This window comes from Fragaria vesca, linkage group LG3 (genome assembly GCF_000184155.1).
Source record: "Fragaria vesca subsp. vesca linkage group LG3, FraVesHawaii_1.0, whole genome shotgun sequence".
NCBI classification, from domain to species: Eukaryota; Viridiplantae; Streptophyta; class Magnoliopsida; order Rosales; family Rosaceae; genus Fragaria; species Fragaria vesca.
This window is the reverse complement of record NC_020493.1, coordinates 17515581-17540885: the sequence shown is the minus strand read 5'-3', so window position 1 is coordinate 17540885 and position 25305 is coordinate 17515581. Positions and strand designations below refer to the sequence as shown.

Below are 25305 nucleotides of genomic sequence, written 5' to 3'. Positions count from 1 at the left end.
AGTTCGTGAAGTTCATAAAATCTCCAGCCTCTATATAATCTAAAGGCTCAAAACTGTACCAAATTAAAATGTCTAGTGTTTGGATTATTTATGTATTATATATGTTTTTTATTCTTTTCTCTATCAACAAAAAATGAAAGCAAATAAAATTGTTGTGCCCATCTTCATGAAACCTACATGCTACAAAAAAGAAAAGAAAAGAAAAAATACATGCTACAAAAAAGAAAAAGAAAAATCTTCATGAAACCTAGCAGGTAGAAAATAAGAAAACAGGTTCGATAAAAATTGAGATGATCGAGTGCCATGACCAATAAAAAGGTAAATCTGATTTACAAAGTTGCTGCATAAACCCTAGGCTGGAAGTTGCCTTCAAACTCCAAAGTCCAATAGCAACCATCAAAATCATTGCAGACTAATTAACTAGGATCAAGCCCCCATTCCATTAATGTATATAGGCTTTGTAATTCATCGTCTATTGATTTCCATAGATGCTAGGTTTTTCTGTTTAATACTTGAATTGTATGCATCGATCGGTTCCCGAAATTTTTCCTAGATTTTGGTTTATATACATGTTGGAGTAATCCCAAATTCCCAATTGTTCATGAATTGCAATAATATTATATATGTGGAGTATGAAGGACTGAGAGCACTAATGTATCATGAATCTTCGATCAGAAGATTTTCTGAGGAATCATGGAAGCACATATATGTTTCATAGAAGCAAGAACAAGGATCGATGAAGGCTGAATACATAAATTCAATATAATAAAAAGGTTGAAAAAATTAAGAGAAAAAAAAGTCAATAATTAACCTCAATGTGCAAAAGAAATTCAAAATATTCTATTTATTGATGTTGAATAGTTTTAAGCCTTTAGATTATATAGAGGCTTGAGATTTTATCAACTTCACAAACTTTATGACTTGCTCACTTTAGAGGAGTCAGATCCCTTGGTTAAACCTTAAACACTAAAAATGGACCTAGCAGAGCTTTGGTAGGTTGAGTGAGCGCCCCCTTGCGCTTGGCGTCTGCGCACCTTCCTACACTTTCAAGTCTCAATGCAGCGCTATGCAAGGCTTTCCAGCATTGTCTTCAGTCATATCGATCAGTTAAGTAGCTAGGGCTATTGCCATCTCTCATCATCTGCGGAGCTTTCTGGAGTGACGGTAGCTTGCTTTCGTGTTTAGAAGCTCTGGTTAGCAACGATGGTTGTGCTTGTGCTTTCGTGGTTTGCTTTTGTTACCAGAAAAACGTTAGTTGATTGTCTTCACTGGCTTTCATCTAAGCATCTTGAAGCTCTTTCACTGGCTCGACACCTGAAGAGCATCTAGATGTTAATGTCACCTTGTTTTCAGGCACAAATCAGTATTTATCTTATCGTCCTATTCTAAATGGAGCTTTTGAACCCAAGATGATAAAACATGTTCATAATTTCACAATACCGATGACATGATGGATTGTGCTCCAATCAGTTGAGCTGTTGAATTGTATAACATGAATCGATCGAGATAAGAAGAAACCTTTTTTCTATTAATTGGGAAAAACATGTTTTTTGATATTCCAATCTACTGTAGTGGGGAACTGAACTGAATTATAAAGGGTAAAAGGAGCTGTGCTTTACCTGCTTAATTTTGTTGCCTTGTGCATAAACTATTGCTTCCTCAGGAATAACAGAACAACTTGCGTATGAATAAACTTGATTATCAAGAAGGGTTTTTTTATCAACAGTGTCTGAACACTTGGGTGACTGACAATATGGTACTCGAACTTACAAAGTTATCAAAATGATACCCAAACTCGATTCTTAGTATCTGCGTAATACCTGTGGTTAATCTCCATCAACTGACTTGTTAGATGAGGCAAAAAGACTTATTTGTCCTTCATTCTCTCTGTCGTCGATCTACCTTATAGAGTTCTAGGTGCTGGACTCTTTCAAATTCAAAAGATTGAGACTTCAATTTCCGAGTGTAGGATGAGGATGACGCCTCGACGTTGTCGGAGCAATCTCAAGTAGGATGACGCCTCGACTCCAATGCCCATAACTAATCAGTGTTGGTATGATTTGAGATAGGGAAAGATAATATTTCAGATGGAGAAAGAGAGCTAGAACTAGATGAGGTCGACTATGGAGTTCGACAATCAAAAGGATCACTTGTGATCAGTTTGCATTTGGTTCAGTTCAATTTGTGATTAATGGCTGAAATGGGAATCTTCTCAATTGAAGCCAATTCCATAATCAATCTTTCTTCTCTCAAATGGCTTCTTTTCAAATGGGTTACTTGTTGCTGATGTAGCATCAGCCTTGGAATCATAACAGGCTTAAACGATTGCTGGGATTTCAAAGCTAGGTTTTGTTTTCTTGTTGTTTGTTTGCTGGGTTTAAGATAGATTTGGAAGATGGTTGTGCGGGAGGAGAGAGAGAGAGAGTTTTTTGGTGAATATTATTTTAATTTTCAATATATTCATTTTAGAGTTTGTCAGAGTCAAAAGTCTTTTTTACCCTCATTATTTTAACACACATGTCCCCTATGGTTAATGTTAACGTTGACGTGACGAAAAATCGGCCGTGGGTACTATGTAGATACTAAAAATTGAGTTTAGGTACCATTTTGATAACTTTGTAAGTTCGGGTACCATATTATCAGTCACCCAAGTGTTCAGACATTGTTGATGCAAAAAATCCTATCAAGAAACTTGCATATGAATCTTACAGCTTGCTAATAGGGTTGGCAAGTGATGCCAAATAACTATCCCAATAGCATTGGGGTATAGATTTTCGAGCAGGAAAATCTGTACAATTGTTGCTTCTTTGGGGCGTAGCCGCGTAGGGCTTAAGCAGAGACTTATGAGGGAATTCTCACAGCCCCATTCTTGATGATTTCATTATAGTCCAATGTCGATCATAATATATAAAGTCGTTCTAACGAGAATCAGTTAATGACTAATTGATGACTTTTTTGTTTTCTCTCATTTGAGAAGAAGTAAATTTGAGATGATCTAGGTCACGAACCAGCGAAGTTGATAAACAAAAAGAGATTGGTACATGACTACTCTCACTTGAAGCGTTTATTTATACAACATACGCAAAATTATTGAAAAAGAATTATCTAACAAACTATAATGTTTTTCGATGAGAAAAGAAACCAACAAAAAGGTTATAATGAAGCTCCTCTCAAACAATTGATTCCAGATAAAATTAAGGTAGTGAGAATTAGAAGCTTGATGAGGTAGCATTTGAGTTCAGGCTCTTGATTTGATGTCTAACTGTGAGCAAAAGAAAATAAATTGGCTTCCCATATGTGAGTGAATTAGCAATCTATAGGTGTTATCATTCATTCATGATCACCACTCTTAGTCATATTTTAAGGAGTGTATAGGATAAGAGGGACATAATGGCTTCTGTGCAAGACAATAAATAATCCCATTGGAATTATGGAACTCTGCCCAAACAAAAAAGTGAAAAAACTATCAAATTCAACAAGAAAACTCCCTCAATTATAAAATTGGTTGATTCTCAATCTACATAGCAAGGAGAATAAGAATTGGGCTAGAGCACTTGTAGGTGTCTCTGGGTCTTTAGGAATCTGCCCAATTCTCATGGTTGATTCTTTTTCATTGGTGTTGGTATACGTATAATATATAGCATCACACTTCAAAGACTCAAGAAAAAGGTCTGCATCAATATCTCTGTTTGACCTAATTCAGTTCCTCTCCCACAATTTCATTCATTGAATTCAAGCTCCATCTATTCCAAGTCAAATTTCATATTTCCAGAACACCAACAAAATTTCTGACTTGCTGCATACATATATATACCATCACATTTCACAATTTTGTTTGAATATTCTTCAAAATATTTACATTATCTGTGATAATTATCTAGAAGTTTCATATGTATGATTATTCCCAGTGATGCAAGACCCTGCTGAGTAGCTGCTCATTGTCCCTTTCCAGCCTACCATATGCCATATTGAAATGTTCAATGACAATTTGGAGTATGTGGACCTGGACTGGGTTTGAATGAGTCCAAAAAATGTGACATACATTTTAACTTTAATTATTCATTAGTCCATGTCAACACTTTAGTGCTCAAGGCTTTGAAGTTTCAATGATGTAGGCTTTGATCTGATTCTATCTTTACCTTCTTTTTAGGCAGAAATAAAGATGTCTTTTGAGATAGTTTACCCTTTATACGATTCTAAGCTCTTTTATGTTTATTTTGTAGATAATAGGTATATTATGTTTCTTGATAACATAATATATTTTAGAGTCATGTTTACTGTAACTATTCGTTATTTCTAGTAAAAAAAAAAAAAACTATTCTTTTTAATAAATGTTAAGGTTAAAAATACATTAGATTATCTTATAATAACACATAATCTAGAAAATATAGATGTTTTTATTTATCTATCTATATCTTACATTTCTGTTACGATATTTATTTCACCTACTTTATAAGAATAATCTTGACATTAACTTGCTAGAATAACATTTTGAGAGTCTCACCAAGTGTCCTTCTTTTTTGTTTGTAGTCAAGTTAATTCGACCTAAACAATTTGATTGCGAATGACTAAAAAAGGTCTAAAAAACGTATGACTAAAATTCCGTCATTGAAGTTTTCACATTAATTTTGTTATGAGAGAAATTTCTGATTCCGTACGAAGAAGTAAAGCCACTTCCAACCAATATTATCGTTTGACTAAGATATCCACACAAAACATCAGTTGACTAAAACCTTGATGAACAACGTTCAACTACATCAACTAATATCATACACAACTCCAACCATATTGCTAAACTGTTGTACCAAAATTAAACTAATGCCTTCCAAACCAGTGCACTATTGACATCAACCTCATCCCTATCGATCTAATCACCTATTTAAGTATTCAATCATGTATGCTAATGACATGGTTGAGATTCTAGACCAAGTTGTGCCAAACCTCTTAATCAAATTAATCCATGGTCGACTTGGCTTCCATGGTAGGCTTGTGGGTTGGACCAAGAAGGGGGCTCGGTCAGAAAGTGAGTGAGTAGACCATTCCCAACGATTTTTGGCGGGTAATATGCTCTTTTTTCTCGATCTGCAGCAACTGTGGATGACCCAAACTACCTTCTTCTCTACATCTTCGCATTACTTTTCGTATACGCTACACTATACTACACCTATATCTTCTTCACTTATATATAATACATAGCGTTTACAAGTTCCACCATTTTCGTACCTGTCATACTACAACAGACTCCCCAAGCTTTTCTCAAGGTTTGGAGCTCTGCTAGCTAGCTTCTGTTACTATTTGGCTGCTTAAATCCCCGTATTGAATACCAATTAACGTTGTTTGTTACAACATTAATTAGATTTACGGGTTTTTTCAGCTCAACCTTGTATGTTTGTTGACTTGGTTGAGTTGGTTCTTAAGTTTAACGCAGTCTCTTTCGTTTATAACTCTAGTTTCTGTGTATGATCTGTTCTGGGTTTAAGTTTGTCGGACCTCTGACGTTTGGGTTTGATGAACTTTGGTAAAGTTGCAAGCTTTTTGAGATTTTTGATATGAACAAAATGGAATTGGGTGTTAGCTCCCGCCATTCGCTTTTGAAAACATGATTTGAACTTTGGAGCTTGTCTACTAACTGTTTGATATAATTTCTTAAAAGGCTTTTAAGGGCGCTGGAGAATTTCTGTGAATTATTTGTCTAAGATCTTAGCTTTTATGCGTGTAGCTTACATGGTTTGTGTTCTGTTTATGTTGTTTCAGGGTGGTGGATAATAAATTTTCAGTTCAGTTGGGTCTCAAACATTTCAGGACTATAAATTTTCATTTGTTTTGAAAAAATGAGAAAGCAATTGCAACGCCAGGACACGGGTTTTCCGGGCAGTCATCAAGGCTGCATGTGGAGCCTGATGCATATCCTTGATTACCATCATTGGCATAGTGTCAAGAAGATACTTCCACGCCGAAAGAACGCCGGAGGAAGAAGAATCAGATGTAAGCTATTCCCCGTCCACCCTGCCAGCACTTATGTAATTCATGTTTCATTGCAAATCGATCTTCTATCAATATTGTACTTGTATAGAAAACAACAGTTGTGGTAATTGATGCTACTTATGCAGACCCTTTTTGCTTCTAAAAGGTTCATAAGATGTTCCATGATCCCATCCATGTAGTCAAAGTTTTAGAAAGTTTTAGAACAGATACGAGCTAGTGAAAAGTGAAAACCAGTATATATGCTTTCAACAGATAAAATTGCTTCTACCTAGATGGCTGTCCGGAACTATATTAATCGTTTAGCATTTGATAATATATTCTTAAAGGAACAATAGAAAAGGTATTGTCATTAGGAATGCAGAAATTTTCCTTTCATTAAGTTTGTAAGCTTATAGAATTCATTTATTCTTGTAGGCAGTGGAAGTCGAAAAGCAACTTTGAAAAACCTTGACAATGGTGAAAAGGAAGAGTTAACTACTGAAGCTGAACCCTTGCTGGTACGTAAATTCATGTTGGTCTTTGATATATCACAGAATTTAGAAACTTAAGTTGTGATGTGGTTCTTATGCAGTGAAAAATAGACTGACAGTAACCAAATTCAACTTGTATTAGGTGAAACAGCATGGTAAAGAAGCTAGCCCTGCAAAGAAAAAGACTAGGAAAAATCAAGTCAAGGCATCAAAAGCTAAACAGGTATCTAAGGAAGAAAGCCGCAAAAAATGGATTTTATGCATGTTGTAAGGCCTTCAGATGATTTTTCGAAGACACCTTATGAGTTAGTTGCATCTAATGAAAAGTGTACCCTGGAACAGGCAATTTCTCCGGAAGAAGTCATGGAGTTCTCACCAAGCCAGAAGCTAATGACAAATAATCAGCTGAAGAAAGACATTTCCCACGACCAGTTTTATGATCATGTTGATCTTTTGGAGCTACTTAAAGCAAACAAGGAATTTTTCTTAAAGTTCCTTCAAGATCCAGATATTAATGAAAACCAGTTTCCGGGCCTGAACAAGTCCAATACCAAAGTTATAAGATTAACAAAATCAAGTTCATTTCCTGTAGCTGATTCGTCTCGAGCTAGAAGTGTTACGCCAAGCACACTTAAACACAAGCAGAATGAAAAATGGTCATTGCCAAAGGGAGAAAAAATTCTTGCCAGTACTCGGGGGCCAAAATTCGTGACATCTGAATCTCAAGAAGACTCTGAGAGATTTAGTCATCAAGGGTGGAATCAATTGGTCATGAGACGTTTTAAAGATATCAAGCAGAAGTTATTGCATGCACTGGAGGAGAGCAACAAGGAAAATACTCCTACTTCTACTGAAACACTCGTCTCCGAAGCCCCTTCTGGATGTGATGGTAAAGAAATGACTGAAACACCGGATTTAATTAATGGTGAAAGGAGAAGCAAGATTGATGGTATGGATGATACTGTTGGAAAGCGAAGACTTCAGCGTGTAAGTAGAACCTCCTCTCTAAATGAGTCTCTCAATAGATATAGTCAGTTGTTTGATAGTAGTTGCAGAAGTGAGGCCAAATTGGATCACTCTAGGAGTTTAAAGTTGAGAAGTGAAGAAAAAGTTACTTCAACTGGGAATGCTGAGAAATCCACCAGAAGAAATCTGTCACTTCCTGACCTCGACTCTTTGTGTTCTTTTCTAAATGGGCCACCTAGAGATGCTTTTCGCTTGGCGATTCCGGTTAAAACTGTAGCGGACCACAAGACAAGTATGGAAAATGATGGTCATATTGGTCCCAAGTCGGTGAGCTTTAATGTAGAGTTAGGCAAGTCTGCAAGACTAGAAGCTATATTAGAGACAGAGTACCAGACTAGTATAGAAGAACAAAGGGACACAGAGGACCTTCATGAGTGTATAGTTGAGCCAGAAGATGGAGAAAGCATATCATACGAGCAACAAGATGATGGTTTTCCGATGAGTCCTGAAGCAGAGGAAGCACAACCAAGTGAAACTTGTACTCTTGAACCTTGTTTACCAGAATTTTCAATCTCAGAAGGTAATATATTCATACACTCCTCTTGTGATTGGCTGATTGCACATTTATTTGTACATGTATTTCTTTAGTTTCAATATCTTGATTTCTCTCATGATTTTGTTTACCAGAACTCTGCAGCAGTGCAAAGTGTGAGAAAACTGAAATCAAACAGACAAATATCGACTTTCACTCCCCACATTTGGTAGACAAGATGGATGATCCTGAACTCAACTATGTTAGAGAGGTTCTTGAGCTGTCAGGTTTTATGGGAGACGAATACCTTGGAACATGGTACTCAATGGACCAGCCATTGGATCCTTTAGTATTCAAGGAATTAGAGGTTCGATTTCAACATGAACTCGATTTTACTGGAAATTGGGATCACCAGCTTCTGTTTGATTTAGTGAATGAGACACTCATTGATATCCATGAGAAATCATACACCTACTTTCCAAGGGCCTTGTCCGTCAGTGGCTCCAAACACCGTCCAATGCCGAAAGGGCAAAAACTTCTTGAAGATGTGTGGACAAGAATCAGCTCATATATGAGCTTCAGGCCAGAGCTGGTCCAGTCATTGGATGATATCGTGGCTCGAGATTTGGCAAAAGGAGATACTTGGATGAACCTTCAATGGGAAACCGAGTGTGTGGCACTTGAACTTGAGGATTTGATCTTTGAAGAACTGTTAGATGATGTCATCTGTAGTTGATTTTTGTAGTAATAGATGCATCAGTTATCTGTAGTCTTTGTACATAAAAGTTTTGTTTTTTAGTTTACACGTAACTTCAAAGTCTTGCAGGCTTGCAGCTTCCTATGATTTTTTGTTGGGATGGAAAAAGTGTTGCTATTTGCAGCTGAATGTCATCAGTGCCTTCAAATTAAGTAGATACCAATTTCTATGTTGAAATGAGACGGTAGAAATTTAGGTGTGTTGTTTGAGAAAGTAACTCAAAAAACACAGATTGCTTTCACCAAGTTGAATGGCTCGTTCACTCTTTCTTAATTATATTGCTTTCACTGAGAGTTGAACTCAGGACCTCCCGCTTACTAAACGGGTGCTCTAACCAACTGAGCTATGAAAGCTTGTTGTTAGCTAAGCCACGTGTAGTTTTATGACAGGTACTACATTAAACAAAATCTTATGTTGCTTTTATTGTTTTTGCATGGGCCCATACATAAACAGCCCATTAATCCTACCTGTGACCCGGCCCAACATTTAACCCACAAAAGCGAGCAAGTGTTCTCATTCTCGTTGCGGCTTTGTAGTTTGCTCACTTCTCATTCCCAGCCTTCCTTGCAATCTTAGACTCTCATTCATTTCACCTCTCTCTAAACCCAAAACAGTAGCAACCCTCAGTCTGCTACCTCCTCTCTAATCTCACCGGGACCCAAAAGCAGGTGATTTTTCTCTCCCTTTGGTCCTTTGATTATTGTTGCCTATATTCAATGGCTAAGTTTCTATTTCTTCTGGGTTTTGTTGTATTAGGGTTCAAGGGTTTAAGGGATTTAGCATAAACTAGTTCATTTGTTGAAATGGGCATGCTCTACTGATAATCTGCAGGACTATGTTATCTCTGTTTCTCTAGAAAGTTTCTTGCTTTCATTAGCTTTTAGCACTAAGCCACTAACATGTTTGATTCACACTGATACTATAATATTGCGAGGTAATTTACACAAAAGGGTACCCTTCAGTTAATTTGTTTGACTAGAAAGCATGATTCTTTTGAAGCTTAGTGATGATTGTGGTGACTTTGATGGCAGCAATGCCTTAAAAGAAAGTATTTTGATAATACGAATTGTTCCGATGCAGTTTGAACACATAGAAGAATTCTTTAACATGTCTATTCAATGTTCGTTTGTGTGTTTTGATAGGCAATCTGAATCTTGTGAATGCATAGGATATACTAGGGAATTGCTTAAGAAGTGTTTCGAGGGATAAAACAACAATCAGATGTGGCTGCAGCGTGCAAAACCGTTCAGGCACATAAAGGCCTTGCGGCAGTGTTCTAAGTCTCCATGGATTTTTTCAATATCGTCTTCCTACTCAGATTCTCCGCACAAGAAGTTGAAGATTGCCCCACTACAGGTTACTATATTCCCCTCCCATCAATCCTTACTGTTACTATTTTTTTTTTTTTTTGTATTTGAGCATCTTCATGTAACGCGTTGTACGTTTGTAATTTTGGGTTTTTTTTTTTAACTTGTCAGGAAAGGAAAATGATAGACAGGTTTAGGCTGTATGCCAAAGGGGGGAGTGGGGGCAGTGGTTGCTCCAGCACTCGCCGTAGTCGCCATGATCGCCATGGCATACCTGATGGTGGGTTTTTATAATCATTTTGCGAAGAGTATTTTAGTTCAAGCTATTTCAAGAGATTTACGTTTTCTTTTGGAAACTGTTAACTGTGAAACTTCCTGTTCTGTATCGTTTCTTGCATTTAACCCCAGAGCAATGCAGGTGGAAATGGTGGAAGAGGTGGTGATGTAATTTTGGAATGTTCTACAACAGTTTGGGACTTCAGCGGTTTGCAACCTCACCTTGTACAGAACTCTCTCTATTTCCATGTTTCTGGCCTATGTAAATCTCTATTCTTCTCCATTGACAAACTTAAGTTTCAGTTGTGTTGTTCTGCAGATAGCACAGAGAGGGGGACATGGATCCTCGAAGAATAAAATTGGCACCCGAGGAGCGGATAAGGTTATCTTTTTTTAGCAGTCCACAATCTGTTAAAAAATTATGTCATATTCGACATATTGAAATTAGATAGTAGAAATTTATTGTGAAAAATCTTTTTTATTTGGCTAGGTTGCCCAAGTGCCCATCGGTACGGTGATTCATCTTATGAAGGGTGAAATTCCTTTTGTTGCCCAAAGCCAAGTTTGTAAAGATTTGGATCCATGGGAGCTTCCAGGTACTCCTATTGATGATGTAACTGGCTCTGATCAGCATTCTGCCCCTAGTGGCCCAAATATGGCAGTGGATACTGCTAGCTCATCAATTCGACTTGAAAGAATTGTTGATAAAGCAGCTCACATGACGAAAATCACCCAAGTTGAATCCACTGAGGTTCCTACTCAATCTCCACCTTCGTTTGAGATGTGCACAGAAGATGAGACAGAGGAAGAAGAACAAATTCAATACAACGTTGCTGAGTTAACAGTTAGGGGTCAACGATTAGTTATTGCTCATGGAGCGGAAGGTGGATTAGGTAGCGTGTCTCTCAAAGTCCCAAAGAAATTTAAAACGGATCCGTTAGATGCTCAAGTATCTGATGATGATCAGTTGGCCCTCAGTGCTGGTATGCCTGGTTCAGAAGCTGTTCTCATATTAGAACTAAAGAGCATTGCTGATGTGAGCCTAGTGGGAATGCCAAATGCTGGTAAAAGTACGCTGTTAGGGGGTATATCTAGGGCTAAGCCTGCTGTTGGCCATTACGCCTTCACCACTCTTAGACCCAATTTGGGGAATTTAAACTTTGATGACTTTTCACTCACAGTTGCTGATGTTCCGGGACTCATAAAGGGTGCCCATGAGAATCGAGGACTTGGACATGCATTCCTCCGTCACATAGAACGAACAAAGGTTATAGCTTATGTGGTGGACTTGGCTGCCGGATTGGATGGTCGAAAAGGTACCCCACCTTGGGAACAGCTTAGGGATTTGGTCTTAGAGCTTGAGTATCATCAAGTGGGTTTATCTGATCGACCATCACTCATAGTGGCAAACAAAATAGATGAGGAAGGGACTGAAGGTGTGCATGAAGAACTGAAAAGAAGGGTACAAGATGTTCCTATATTCCCTGTCTGTGCTATTCTGGGAGAAGGAATTCAAGAGCTAAAGATTGGTCTTAGGAAACTTGTGAACGGTGAAATGACAGACAGACTCCGGGTCGATAAAATTATGGTTGATTAAAGGTCAGTGACTACTATTCAATGAAATTGTTGTCTGAATAGGACAATGATCATTCGTTAAGTTGTCTTTTTTTAGTTTAAGTTACTGGTATTTCCAAGCCCATATGATTTATATAATCAAATTTCAGATTAGCCACTTACTACCAGTTTGTCTTTAAATGTTTGTTGGGGTGTGAATATTGTTTCATCGAGTCTAACTACTGCAGTGAGTATAACAGAACCCTAAATTTGTTTAATAGTACCCCTTGCCAAAACTACTGCCTGTTCAATCAATTAAGCTATGTGTACATTATGCTCTGCTGAATTAGATATTTTCAAACTATGCTCACTGAATCCTATATAATGGGACCATCTCTGTTATAAATGTACAGGTAAGATTCACTTCTACTAGAGATGTGATTCACCAGATAATCCGCAGATGTGGTACTAATAGCTTTACCTTATCCGTCATGCACCTAATGTTACAATCCCTGATCAAGCCATCACATTTTGCAGAACTGGAACACCATTGATAAAAATCAACTTTGATAAGGCAACTATCAGAATTCTTTTTATCCCTAGTGCACAATGCATTACATGACTAGCACAAGACCCATGAATCTATAACTAGTTGTACATGCAAGTTACAACGGCTGTATCCAAGTTTTTTTTGCCAACAGTAATAGTTGTTTCTGTGCAAATGGTTTATAGATTTTTCTCACATTAGGTGTCTTAGAATCGTCTTAATCATCCTAAAAAAGAAGAAGAAAAAGAATCGTCTTAATCAAATAAAACTAAAGCTCATAGCCTCTTTATGCGTGCCTCTCTAGAAAGCAGTTATGTTCAACAATCAACTTTTGGCTTCAATGTATCAACCAGTAAGGTGAAAAGGAGTCCAAGACTGTTAGTAATTACAACATCATTCTGATTGAACAAATTTTATCCGCAAACATGATTGTTTATGCTATTTATCATGGGGTTATAATAAGTTTTTGCATCTTCTGGTATTGTGCTATTATTCAAAAGTATAATGTGTTAAGTTTTATATTGTGTTAAGTTTTTCTCTCCTTTGCTTTTTTTTGTGTGCTGATGTGTGTGCGTGTGTAGAGTGTGTGTGTAGAGCAGACTATCCTCTGCTTCTTCGTTTCCATCTATTTTGTTTTAAACTTTTTAATGGAACAACATGACAGACCACTTAAATAATTATGTTAGAACCAAGTGCTAACAACAAGATTCTGTAAATATAAAAGTCTTGCAATTGGCCATGAGAGCTTTGGTAAAAACCTCTCAGTACTAGCAAATCTATATGAAAATTTTTGGGTGAATCAATTAGCAGATGGGAAAGATACTGAATACAGATTTAAGAGAGAATCTCTGCATGTTAAAGAGGATTTCTCTCAGGTTCAGTGTTTGAGAGATGAGAAAAATGTTCAAGCATGTAATCGAATCAGCTGCCTGCCTGCAGAATGTATAGTAGGCAGGTTCTCATGCACAATTTTCTGAATATATTGTTCTTTAGGAGATATTTACACTTCTGTTTATTGATATTCATCTTTGGGGAAAATAAAGCCTTCAGTATAATAATATAGTTTGGTTTTTAGATTCTCAATATTCTTTTATATATGCTGCAACTTACGTGGTTAGTCTGGTTCCTAGTTAAGAAGTTTTAACATTTGGATATCAGATAGTTACCATCTTTCCTTGTATTGCAGAGGTTTTTGTTCTGAGGATTGCATGATACCAGAAATGATGTTTCCTTTTGTTCCGCCACAAGATTCTACCCTCCTTTATCTTGATGGTTCTTATTATTTGAGAGGAGAGGTTAGCTTCACACCAGTGATGATTTTATACTAAATAGCTTTGATATTTAATATTCCAAAAGATATCAGCAAGTTAGAACATTTAACAGGAAAGAAAACTAGTAAAATAATTAAAGCAAATGGAGAACCTTTTGTTTTTAAAGAGAAAAGATAAAAAGATGTAAACCACTGGTAAAGAGATTTGAAGAGAATATTATTTCACTTTTGGAGTCACAATTAAAGCAGGCTCCACAATCAGGGGATACAAGCTCTTCAAGACCCACCAAATGAAAATGGTACATCAATCAAAAGTCTTAGATATGATAGTTTTGTTATTTTGCTACACGCCGAAATTACAAAGTTTTGTGTTTGGCAACTGGCACCCCCTATACATGTGAGAAAAACTATCTGAAATAGATCAAACAATGCAAGTGGGATTTTTTTTTTAATGAAATTTTAGAATTTTATTTTGCTTTTGCAAATAACTTTGAATATATACATGAATAAATGGATGTCAAGAAAACTTGTGTTACATGCATGATGTGTAAGGACTTGACTTTCTTTGATAGGGCCAACTGTTCAAGACATTAGAGCATGAATAATATTTTGTCTATGAGAAAAGATTTCATAATAACAAATTAAGGGACCCGGGACAGGAACAATTCAATTATTTCTTTAATTTGATGTATACATTTTTGTTTGTGAAGCAGCATGCTTCATGCCTCAAGATGCTGTCTGCCAGCTTAAGCCAATTTGTAGTGGCGAAAAAAAATAACAGGACATAATATGTTTACATTTTGACAATTGGTTAATTTATCTTCAAGATGAGGGATCATGATTATAGATAAATTATTTGGTTGATATGACGAGGTGTATTTTATCGACAGAAACATAGATGCTAAATTAGAAAAATTAGGAACCCTGTGACACCAGTAAAGAATTGATCGACGGGGGGAGTGATGTATCTATCATATACATAGAAGTACATCTTTCATTTTTCTGGGGATCTTCTAATGAACACAAGTTGATCAAAACATTTTGGTTTTGGACATTGGGCTCTAGGAAATATAACCCACAGAAAATGACCACTTTGTCAAGTACTACCGTGTGTTTGATTGATCTACCAAGGACTCCTAGGATTACTTTCTTTGCTTTCTTAATCATGGCTCTATCAATAGAATGTCTGAATCATCACATATTATTAATTAGATTTTCGGAATAATTTACTTCTAGCTTAGTTGACTTGAGGAATAGCTTCATAGTTCATTATCCTGCTTTTATTTAATCTTTTTATTTTTTTTATTTCCAGAAACTCTTTAACTTATTAGTTGCATTGTCGCACTGTACCTATGGATTGTCTACTTACATACTTACATGTTCTCTTCATCTCGAAGTGGAACTTTTCCTCAACAAAAGATAGACCTTGGCTCATCAAAAAGAAAAATAAAAATATTCCTCCCATATAATAAGATATGATTGGACTTGAGTGGTGCACATGAATGTTGAGAAATATGATTGGATATCTACTTAGTACTTATGCTTCTGAAGTCCGAATCTCAATATCAACATGCTATCCTAACTATCATTGCTCTTAGGGTTTAAAATTCATATTGAGAAGGCAATTAATTGGTATAAAACTAAAGTTTACAAAAATATAAGTCAGAGCATCCAGACTCTAGTATTGATAAGTTACATGGCAAGTAAAGAATTTACTAGTTATATAAAGATATCTAGGTTCAGCCACGTGTATGGTGGATATTGCAACCTGCATCTCCCATTGCACTATAAATAGCAGTTGAGGCCTTGATAGAGAACTCATCCCAGACTTTGAATACAATTTCCAGAATTAATATCTTTTCTTCATTCCTAAAAAACCTTTGGAAATATGTCTGGGTGTGGATCAACAAGCTGCAAATGTGGCTCTGACTGCAAATGCGGCTCTAGCTGCAAGTAATCTCCTTATTCTCCTAACTTTCTCTGATAATCTTGATCAATTGCTATAATTTCTACAAAATACTTTTTTTGTAGCTTAGTCTCAAATTATGTATTGTACATGCAGCTGTGGAAACTACCCAGATCTTGAGAGCAGCACAACAGCAACTATCATCTCTGGGGTTCCATCAACCACCATGTAAGTTTTTTCCCCTCAACTTCCATGCAGATGAATCACTTTTGTGTTAATATAAGCATGTGTCTGCAACATCATTTTGTATTGACGTGAAAAAACCATAATAAATGATTGATTGGTGTTTCTATTTCATGACAAGACAGATTAAACTTTAGTTTGGTGGCTAAAATTATGTTGCACTGGCAGGTACTTTGAGGAGTCAGAGATGAGCTTTGGTGCTGAAAATGGCTGCAAGTGCGGCAGCAACTGCAGCTGCACCTCATGCGGCTGCCACAAGTGAAAGAAGCTTGGCAGTGAGCTGCACCTCATGTGGTCTATATAAATAAGAAAATATTGTTGAAGATGAATTCTCTAGTTGGGTTAGAGACTAGCTTATTATCGTGTAAAATAAGATTTGGTGCTGTGATCTGCAAATCCACATCTCCTAGCTTAGCTAGGATTTGTGATTTGTTTTGTGGGTTGCTACTTTAAATATCATGTTACCAGCTTTCTTAATTGTGTTTTCTTCTGCTTAATTTTCTGTTGATTTCCCTATGATGGGTATGGAGTGAGAGATTGAACCATACTATATACAAAGATTAAGAGCTTCAGTAAGCTGACCATGCCATTAGCCCATCACATACTATCAATCAGTATGCATGGATTGGCTGATGTAGTACCGGTTATGAATTCATGAGGGAGTTCTCTTGATCAAGGAGTAAAATATCGGACTTCGAGAAAATTTCGATGGAAATATCGTGGATATATGAGACTATGGAAATTTAAATGTTAATTATGATTTGCAGATGAGTAATAGAATCAGTATATATTATACAAGTTGCAATTATTTAAGCAAAGAAAGTACTAGCACAGTTGGCTTAGTCTAACTTGTGTATGTCTCCCACCAGGGATCGAATCCCGTTGTTCACCATCTCTGGAAAGACTCGATCTGATGAGGGTGCAAGCAAACACGAATAATTCTAAGTGGTCCAATTCGACTGACCAACCATTTTAGTTTCAATAATTCTAACTGGTGCTATATGTGATATGTCCTAGCGGAAAAATATGTAATCTACCGTTCTAACCAATAATATATCTACATCTCCCTCCCTCGAAATCAAATAATTTTGGCGATTATATAGTAATATAGACTCTTATCCTATAAAAGATTTTCGAAGTTTGGTCTTTAGCCTCCCTTTTATGAAGTTAGGTGTGTTGATTAGTCTAAATCTTTTCATTGATCCAAGGATTTAAAAGATGATTAGTTTCTTAATACAAAACTAAACTAAACTACTTGAGTACTTGAGGCTGATAAGTAATAGTTTCCACGCTAATTGATGTGCAAATTATTCGATTTATATCTTTGAAGCAGAATTCTTGTTGCCTTTAGATGCTGTTTACCAACTTGGGACAATCAGGAGTGTCCAAAACAAAACTTAGGACAAGTATATATTTCATATATTTACAACCGACAAAGCTTTGGTTATCCAGAAAGAAAAAAACTCTCTTATCTTTTAATTTCTATGTTCATGATGAGATAAATAATCTTTGGGGAGGGGGCTCCTCTCGATAAACCCAAAGTTGATGTATGCATTTTGCACCTAGAAATTTACCACAGAAAATGACCACTTTGTCAACTCACGTATGTCCATAGCGAACGACCATATTTCAATCTTAATTCACTTCGTCACTTCAGTCCCACATTGCAGTATAAATAGCAGTCGAGGCCTTCCCAGAGAACACATCCTAGACTTTGAGATTGAATTCTATTCGCAGCTTAATAATCTTCTTCTCCAAACTCTTTCATCAACTTCTTTCAAGGAAATATGTCTTCAGGCTGTAACTGTGGCTCTGACTGCAAGTGCGGCTCAGACTGCAAGTAATAGCTCTTGAATCTCCTAAACCCTAACATCCCATTATAATAAGAACATCAAATTTTAATTTTAATTTTCTCTGTTATTCATTTTTGTCTCTGTATATATGTGCAGATGCGGCAGCATGTACCCTGACTTGGAGAACACCACAACTGAGACCATAATTGCTGGAGTTGCACCAGTCAAGACGTACGATTAGTTTATCACGTTAGTTTTTCATATAGAATCATATCCACTTAAATTAATCAGTCTGTTGTAACTAATGAAGTTAAACTGAATTGCTATGCGTGATTGCAGCGGCTACTATGAAGGAGGGTCTGAGAATGGAGCAGAGAATGGCTGCAAGTGCGGCAGCAACTGCAGCTGCGACTCATGCGGCTGCGGCAAATGATCATCGATCAAAGCAAGAAGCACAGATCACAAGGCCGTCAAGAAAAGCCTTCATATCATGGCATGGTTCTCTATGAATAAGAAAAGACTGTAAACCGTGTGTTTGTATAGTTGGGTTTACAGCTTATTTGTGTTGTAAAATAAGATTGCCATATGTGATCTCTGCAAATCCTAAATCCTGTTTAGCTATATGTATAGCTAGGATTTGTGATTTGTTTTCCGGCTAGCCGCCTTGTATGTTACATCTCTTTCTTAATTATATCATGTAGATCCCTATGTTTTGTTTCGTCTGCAAGCTTTCTTGTGACTAATTTAGCTTTGATATGATTTCTTATGTCCAAATGGTTTAAATTGTGATTTCTTTTTTGCATTTAATTTATAAAACTAGCAAGGATAGTGGTATTTCAATCCTAGAGGGATTGTGTGATACAATATTGTGTTTCTCACACATTAATATGATAAATTTTAAAGTGAAAATGATATAAGTGGGGGATTCTTCCCCCACCAGTAGGAGATAATCACTCAATATAATGATCATCATATTATAAATCTAGGTAATGATCGCGTGAACATATATACGTACAGCTAATTAATCACTGCTTAGTTATATAAACTTATTTGAAAATGATTAATCACTAATTAATCACATGCACTGCTAATTAAAAGATACGCACAGAACAAAATGACAAAATGTCAATTGATACCAAGAAGAAATAATTGGTGGCATGCATTGATAATAGTTGGTGTTGAAGGCTGATACTAACCTTATCTTATTTTAAGTTGTTAATTAAATTAGAGAACTCTTTAGCTAATTCATATTACTGTTCATCTGTTCAGCTAATGTTTTGATTAACTTTTCTTTTGGTATCATCTAGAACACAATTATTGTACCAGTAGACAGTTGTAAGAAGATTGTTTATTTTGAATAGTGTAGTACCATTGTACTACTAGTGTTAGTTATTTACAATTGTCTAGTACAATCTTTATCGATCATGCATGAATTTAACGTTTTGAAAAGGATATGTAGAGAGTGGGAGGCCAAAGAAAATACATGTATATATATATATATGTATCAATTTTAGCTAGTGTTCTAGGTTCGAAATACTAGTGCATGGATTTCTAACTTACGATGATCGAACATCATTGATTAAGAGATACAAAGCAAGCTAGCTAGTTTGTATCAGATATTATGCAAACTCAAAACTATAAAACACCCAAAATTGACAAAACAAAGTGAGGATCACGATCTTCACCTTGTTCTCAACACCCTCATTCCATTTCTTCCTCTTCTGGAACGTACACTTTGGTACATATGTCCTATCTTTTCTAGGGATAACTAAGAGTCTAAGACGCGTACGTACACAGTAACCTTGCATGTTAACTGAGAAAAAGAGCACATTACTGAGTTACTTACTAAGACAGGACAACATTATTTGTACATTGCATGCAGTACGAGGAGTTCCTTTGAAGCAGATTAACCGACTTCACGAGTAGTACGTACTTCCTCTAAACCCCAAATGAAACAAGTACGTACTTCACTGAGTTGGATTTGAGTGGTGCAAGAATAATTCATTACTCCAATCCAAAAACATCTCGATTAAGATCCACCCACTTAGCCAGTAACGTGTACGGTGGATCTCACTCAGCAGTTCTACCTTTCAATCAGTGTCTGCATTATAAATATAGCATATCAGTCTGTTACTAGGTTTAACATAACATTCAGCCATTCCTATCCATCTCTCTCAATTTCATTCCTTCTAATCTCTCTAGCTTTGAGATACTTGCTAAAATGCCTTGCGGAAACCCAAACTGTTCCTGCGGTTCCAGCTGCTCCTGCGGCGACGACTGCAAGTAAATAACTTTACTCATTACTTGAAAACACTGATTCATTCATGTATGTTATATATCTTGACTCTATATATATATCCATCGATTCATGTCTGTTATTCTGTATGTATATGCAGGTGCGGAAGGACTGGCTTGAGTTTCTCGGAGAACACCGTTGCTGGGGTTGCGCCGCTAAAGATGTACGCTATCTCCACCTTAACTCTTTCTGGGCGCATTACCTGATTTTGTTTGAACACATATATAACAGAAAAAAGAAGAAGAACATCAATGTATGTAGAAGATCTAGCAGTGGCTATGGGTTAGTTAATGAGATTAAAGTATACTTTTAATGAATTAGGGCTAATAACAAGCAGTGAGCGGGTTAATAACTAATTAATTATATACAGCTAGCTAGTATATATAGATGTTGCGTCAATTGAATTGTGGTGTGAGTAATTAGTTTTTCAGTCCGACCGTCTTGTGAAAATTGGTTTTACATTTTCTTGTTTATGTACAGGTACTATGAGGATTCCGAAATGAATTTTGGAGAGGTAAACTGTGATTCATTCGGCTTTCACAAATGATCTGTAGCTTCTAGCTAGGCAAGGCTCCTAAGCAGAGAAGCCCAAATATATATCATCCTCTAAATAAGATAACTGTAAAAGGGAGCTTGTTGGGTTTGGACTTTCGAGCCTTATTGTGAAATAAACCTGCCTGCAAATTCATCGATCTCCTGCATATATATTTAGGATTGTGATTTGTGTTTTGACGAAAGGGATTGTGATTTGTACGTGTTATGGCTAGCTTGTATGTTAATAATCACAAAGGCCACCAATTTCTACGATGCTCAAACCCTTTCTCTCCCCACCCCCACTCGCCTACTAACAGAGGCCAAACGGCGAACAAACGCCTTAATCTTCAAACTTATCCACGTGTCAAAATCGAAGGTGGAGATTACCACTGCAACTGCACGACTGGTGCATACAATAATTTTCGCTGAAGAACCTAAACAGTAACAATCTTAGGTATAAACAACAAAGCTTCAAACTTTAGTTGCAGAATGTATTGTGGGAATTGGATACTAGTCAAAATGTAATTGTATAACCTAAAAAGTTTCAATCTTTAGGTATAAACTACAAAGCTTCAAACTTTTTACACAAAAAGGTTCAATCTTTCTACACAAAAAGGTTCAATCTTTCATTTTCCTCGATTCCTTATCAAACAAATCAAACCACCCATTAACTAACATTCTACACAATCTCTCTGTAGATTCTGTAGAAGTAGGAGGTTTCTTGTATCATCTTCCTTCGTGGATTTGTTTTGCTGTAAAAAGAATGATGCAAGGGTTCTTCAGCCGAATAACTGAAGTTTTATCTAATGGATTTTGAATCTTCAAATATCATCTTTTATCTAGATTTGTGTGCATCTGTTTATCTTAGATGCTAGCTGATGTTGGTGTAATTTTGATGTTGATGCAACTCCCTTCCTTAATATCTGTGTTTTATAGGGCATACGCATGTCTCAACTTAATAAGAGAAAGAACATGGACACCGAGATGCTGAGCAGCCTGAGCTCCTCGAGTCCAGATATTGAAAGAATAATGTTGCATGGGGGCAATAGCTGTACTTTTCATCCATCAATTCTCAAGATGAACAGAAATCTGTCTCCAATCAGCCAATTAAGTAACTTTGCTAGCTGCACGTTGTTATAATAGTAGGTAGTATCTGTTGAATCTGAAAGAAGCTCAGAGCATCTTCATAATAATCTGAGTATCAGTCATGTGCAAGAGAAAGCTTTCAATTCACACGAAATTGAAATTAAGCACTGAAGGTCTTGTTAGATGAAAACAAAAAAAACAAAAATTGAAAGAAGTTTAACCATACCAATGATACCATCATACCAAAACATCATGGTATAATAAAAAAAATTCAACCTAATTTGTAAAAAAAAGACATATATCAATTACTGAATGATAACCATTACATACTTGCAGAAAAAATGATACCAAAACATCAGGTAAAATAAATAAAAATTCAACCCAATTTGTAAAAAAAAACATATCTATTACTGAAAGATAACCATTACATACTTGCCGAAGCATCTCAGTATGATCAATTACAATAAAAACGAACAACAAATGGAAAACTGCAATGCCTACCTAAATATTATTCTTTTTTTTTCTTTTTTTTTGGTTAGAAAGAAAAATTGAAGGACAGAAAACTAAACAAGTAAAATGAAGAGGCGTATATGCCCATGACGAATTACACATTTGTGACGATTGTTGGCGTGGTCATCTCATAACCATCATTGGGGTAATCTGCATCGGTAACAAATCTCTTCCAGTACCAATGCTGCTTCCACACCCTGCTCATCTCTTCAATCGGGATCCCCTTTGTCTCGGGCAAGAAAAAGTACACAAAAGCGGACATGACACACACGAAGAAGGCGAAGAAGAAGAAGAGCCCGAATTTCAAGTGGCACAACATTGTCAAGAAGACTTGAGCCACAACGAAGGTGAAGATCATGTTGACTGATACATTGATACTCTGAGCAGCTGATCTGATTTCCAAAGGGAAGATTTCACTAGGGACTAGCCACCCTAGAGGACCCCAGGACCAAGCAAACGCTGCTACATATGTGCATATGAAAGTTACCACAGCAGTAGCATACCAAGCTGGCAAGTTACCAGCGTTTCCATCCAATCCAAATTTTGCACCAATGCATACCGCCACAACTATCTGACATATCAACATTTGACGTCCCGCCCTCAAGGAAGAGCATCCTCCTTCCCCACTTATCGACACCATACATGGAAACACCTGTTGCAATAACATTAACAGTTCCGGTGATCACAGCCGATATGAGAGAAGCATCACTTCCGAAACCAATTGTGTTGAACAACACAGGAGCATAGAACATGATCACATTGATACCGGTGAACTGCTGAAAGAATGGGATCAGAATTGCCATGCAAAGTTGAGGCCTGTACTTCCTCTGGCGCAGATTCCTCAATGGGTTCTCTATCTTCTTGGACTCATCACTAGCTAAAATAAGGTCGCTGAACTCCTCCCTGACATCATCAACGCCGCGAATCCTCCTGAGCTGGTTCTCGGCCTCGTCGCGCTGGCCGCGCTCGATCATAGAGTTTGGTGTGTCTGGCAATATGAGGGAACCAATGGTGATGATAAGGGCAGGGACCATTGCACCTCCTAGACTCAACCGCCATCCCCAACCGCCATCTATCTTGGCAAAGAAGTTATTGACCAAATTGGCGAAAAGGATACCAATTGTGATAGAAAGCTGGAACATAATGTTGAGACGTCCTCTGTACTTGGATGGCGCCATCTCTGACAAGTAGAGCGGCACAGACTGATTGGAGAATCCGATACCGAAACCGAGGAGTATCCGGCCAAGAATCAACATCCACACACCCATTGCAGCTGCATTGATGGCGGCGCCGACGCAAAAGAGAACACCACCGAAGAACATGGACAGCTTCCGGCCAAACTTCCGAGTCACGAAGGCTGCGACAACCGAGGCAATGAGAGCAGCCAAGTACAAGGAAGAGGTGAACATGGTCAGCACCTGACTGTCATACTGACAATATTGGTTGGTCGACTTGTCCAGCGCCTTTTTACGGTACACAGAAGGAAAGAACTTGCTCAGGAACGAGTCCATGGACGTTACGCCACCGGAGATTCCGATGTCGTAGCCGAATATCAGCCCTCCCATGGCGGCGATGATGCATGTCTGGATAACATACCTGTTGACTACTCCGGCATACTCCTTGCCGCCGACATTGGCAATACCTACGGGAGGCATTGTCAAACAAACAACTCAAGCAAAAAGGTTTGAAAAACTTAGAAACGAACTGTTTTGCGATACTTGGAAACGAACAAGAGGGAGAAGAAAAGTAATGAGAAGGAGTTTGGACAAAGGTCATTAGGCGTGTATTTATAGAGAAACTGAGAGTCTAAAATAGAACTGGACAAGGTAATCCAAATATACTTCTAATTTGGTTAACCTTATCCACATTGATAATTAATATACCAGTGAGTAGTCCTGCACTCCTTCTTGGAATTGGATAAGAATTGAAATAAAACCTTTTTGTTAATGCTCAAGATAATTGTGTTTCCCATTTGGATTAGGAAAACTATACTTGTTGGATAATAATTGAAATAAACCATTTTGTTAATGCTCAAGAATTGTACGTGTTTATTTTGGCTTCAAAGATCAAGAGTGAATGGATTACCTACGGAGAAACCCAAGCTGTTATCAATCGCTAAGGAGTTGTTTTGAAGCTGGTAACCTTGAATGACATGAACTTTTCTGTGTTTGATATAAATTGTCATAGTCATACTGCATTTTCGTCTATCTGGTATTAAGTTAAGAACATTGTAAATGTGCTCTGACATGTGGATGTTTCTTACAGTATACGTTATCTGAAAATTCTTTCTACTATACCAAACACACACGATGGGATATACGAATTAGGATTCAGGTCTTTACTTGGCTTATTCATTATCTGCTCATGAATCTACTTGATAGATATAATAGACAATTCAAACGGAAAAACTGTGCATATTCTACAGTAATCATATATAAGCTCCTTAATTTGCTTTAAAAAAATAGATAACTCACACTCGCAGTTAACGATCACCAAATTGGCTGAAATTTTGCAGAGATGATCTACACAATATTATCTAGATACTAGACGGTGGAGATGAGGAAATTCAATCGGAAAGTGGTGCAAAAATGAAAATTAGCACCAAAAAATTGGTGCAGACGTCCGCAGTTGAGAAAATCCGTATATATATAAATATATTCATTAGCGGGTATTAGCGGGTTCTAATGGGTAAGCCGCGAACCCAACATGTTCTAACCGTTACAGCCCATTAAGATAACGTGTTGTAACAGGTTGAACCTGTTAAACCCGCCAACTGCTATGACTCGCCCGCTAACCGCCCAACCTACCCATTTGCTAGGTTGACTTGAACCCTCTCATCCTAGTGTAGTTACACCACTAAAAGGGACTAAGGGAGTCGAGAGAAGATATATCGGCAGATCATTTTGCGGATTTTCCATTTTTGGGTTCCTAATTCCTGTTGACTTACTGAGTGTTAAACCCCCTTCTTTTGCAGAAAACCGAACTTTACTGAATACAACATTACGATTGAATGTTGAAAATTCTCGATCCTTTGCTCAATCCGAAAGGTAATCATGATTGTTTTTTACTACTGGATCATGAACTTCCCAGTTACCAGATTAACCTTAAGATACTCATGAAGTCTACGGGCTGCCTTTGTTGGGCCTTGGCTGGACTTCAAATTTTGGGCTCCAGTAAAGGTTGAGGAGAATCGACCTTTCACTTCCAACTTAACCCGTTTGTTTTTGCTCTTCAGTCTTCACACTCAAAACTCAAAACTAGGCGTATCAAAAA

At 37.1% G+C, this 25305-nt stretch overlaps 5 protein-coding genes, 1 non-coding gene and 1 pseudogene across 7 annotated transcripts; 5 read left to right on the top strand and 2 right to left on the bottom strand.

The window, feature by feature from the left end:
* Window positions 1–5831: 5831 nt before the first annotated feature.
* LOC101313882 lies at window positions 5832–8837 on the top strand. The gene is made up of 5 exons (XM_004295867.1): window positions 5832–5985; window positions 6400–6482; window positions 6598–6678; window positions 6798–8001; window positions 8109–8837. Exons 1-5 carry the CDS (start codon window positions 5832–5834, stop codon window positions 8687–8689), a joined length of 2103 nt encoding a protein of 700 aa, XP_004295915.1. The 3' UTR covers window positions 8690–8837.
* Window positions 8838–8989: 152 nt separating this feature from the next.
* TRNAT-AGU lies at window positions 8990–9063 on the bottom strand. The gene has a single exon. It is a non-coding gene; the product is annotated as a tRNA-Thr (tRNA).
* Window positions 9064–9244: 181 nt separating this feature from the next.
* On the top strand, window positions 9245–12548 carry LOC101293963 (GTPase obg-like). 2 transcript variants are annotated; one of them, XM_004294447.1, is made up of 6 exons: window positions 9245–9378; window positions 9853–10066; window positions 10189–10297; window positions 10436–10518; window positions 10613–10675; window positions 10784–12548. In XM_004294447.1, the coding sequence occupies exons 2-6, from the start codon at window positions 9932–9934 to the stop codon at window positions 11888–11890; spliced, it is 1497 nt and encodes a 498-aa protein (XP_004294495.1). In that variant the 5' UTR covers window positions 9245–9378; window positions 9853–9931; the 3' UTR covers window positions 11891–12548. The 2 variants fall into 2 exon arrangements, with proteins under 2 accessions (XP_004294495.1, XP_004294496.1); XM_004294448.1 differs by having other exon boundaries at window positions 9288–9378; window positions 9879–10066.
* Window positions 12549–15480: 2932 nt separating this feature from the next.
* LOC101312422 (metallothionein-like protein 1-like) lies at window positions 15481–16306 on the top strand. Its single transcript, XM_004294513.1, has 3 exons — window positions 15481–15617; window positions 15727–15798; window positions 15982–16306. The coding sequence occupies exons 1-3, from the start codon at window positions 15553–15555 to the stop codon at window positions 16073–16075; spliced, it is 231 nt and encodes a 76-aa protein (XP_004294561.1). The 5' UTR covers window positions 15481–15552; the 3' UTR covers window positions 16076–16306.
* A 1200-nt stretch (window positions 16307–17506) lies between these two features.
* Window positions 17507–18377, top strand: LOC101312132 (metallothionein-like protein type 2-like). The gene is made up of 3 exons (XM_004294512.1): window positions 17507–17653; window positions 17763–17837; window positions 17946–18377. Exons 1-3 carry the CDS (start codon window positions 17601–17603, stop codon window positions 18037–18039), a joined length of 222 nt encoding a protein of 73 aa, XP_004294560.1. The 5' UTR covers window positions 17507–17600; the 3' UTR covers window positions 18040–18377.
* A 1361-nt stretch (window positions 18378–19738) lies between these two features.
* Window positions 19739–21576, top strand: LOC101313594. The gene is made up of 4 exons (XM_004295866.1): window positions 19739–19889; window positions 20003–20065; window positions 20383–20416; window positions 21373–21576. Exons 1-4 carry the CDS (start codon window positions 19828–19830, stop codon window positions 21574–21576), a joined length of 363 nt encoding a protein of 120 aa, XP_004295914.1. The 5' UTR covers window positions 19739–19827.
* Window positions 21577–22126: 550 nt separating this feature from the next.
* Window positions 22127–23687, bottom strand: LOC101313298 (annotated as a pseudogene).
* Between the last annotated feature and the right edge of the window lie 1618 nt (window positions 23688–25305).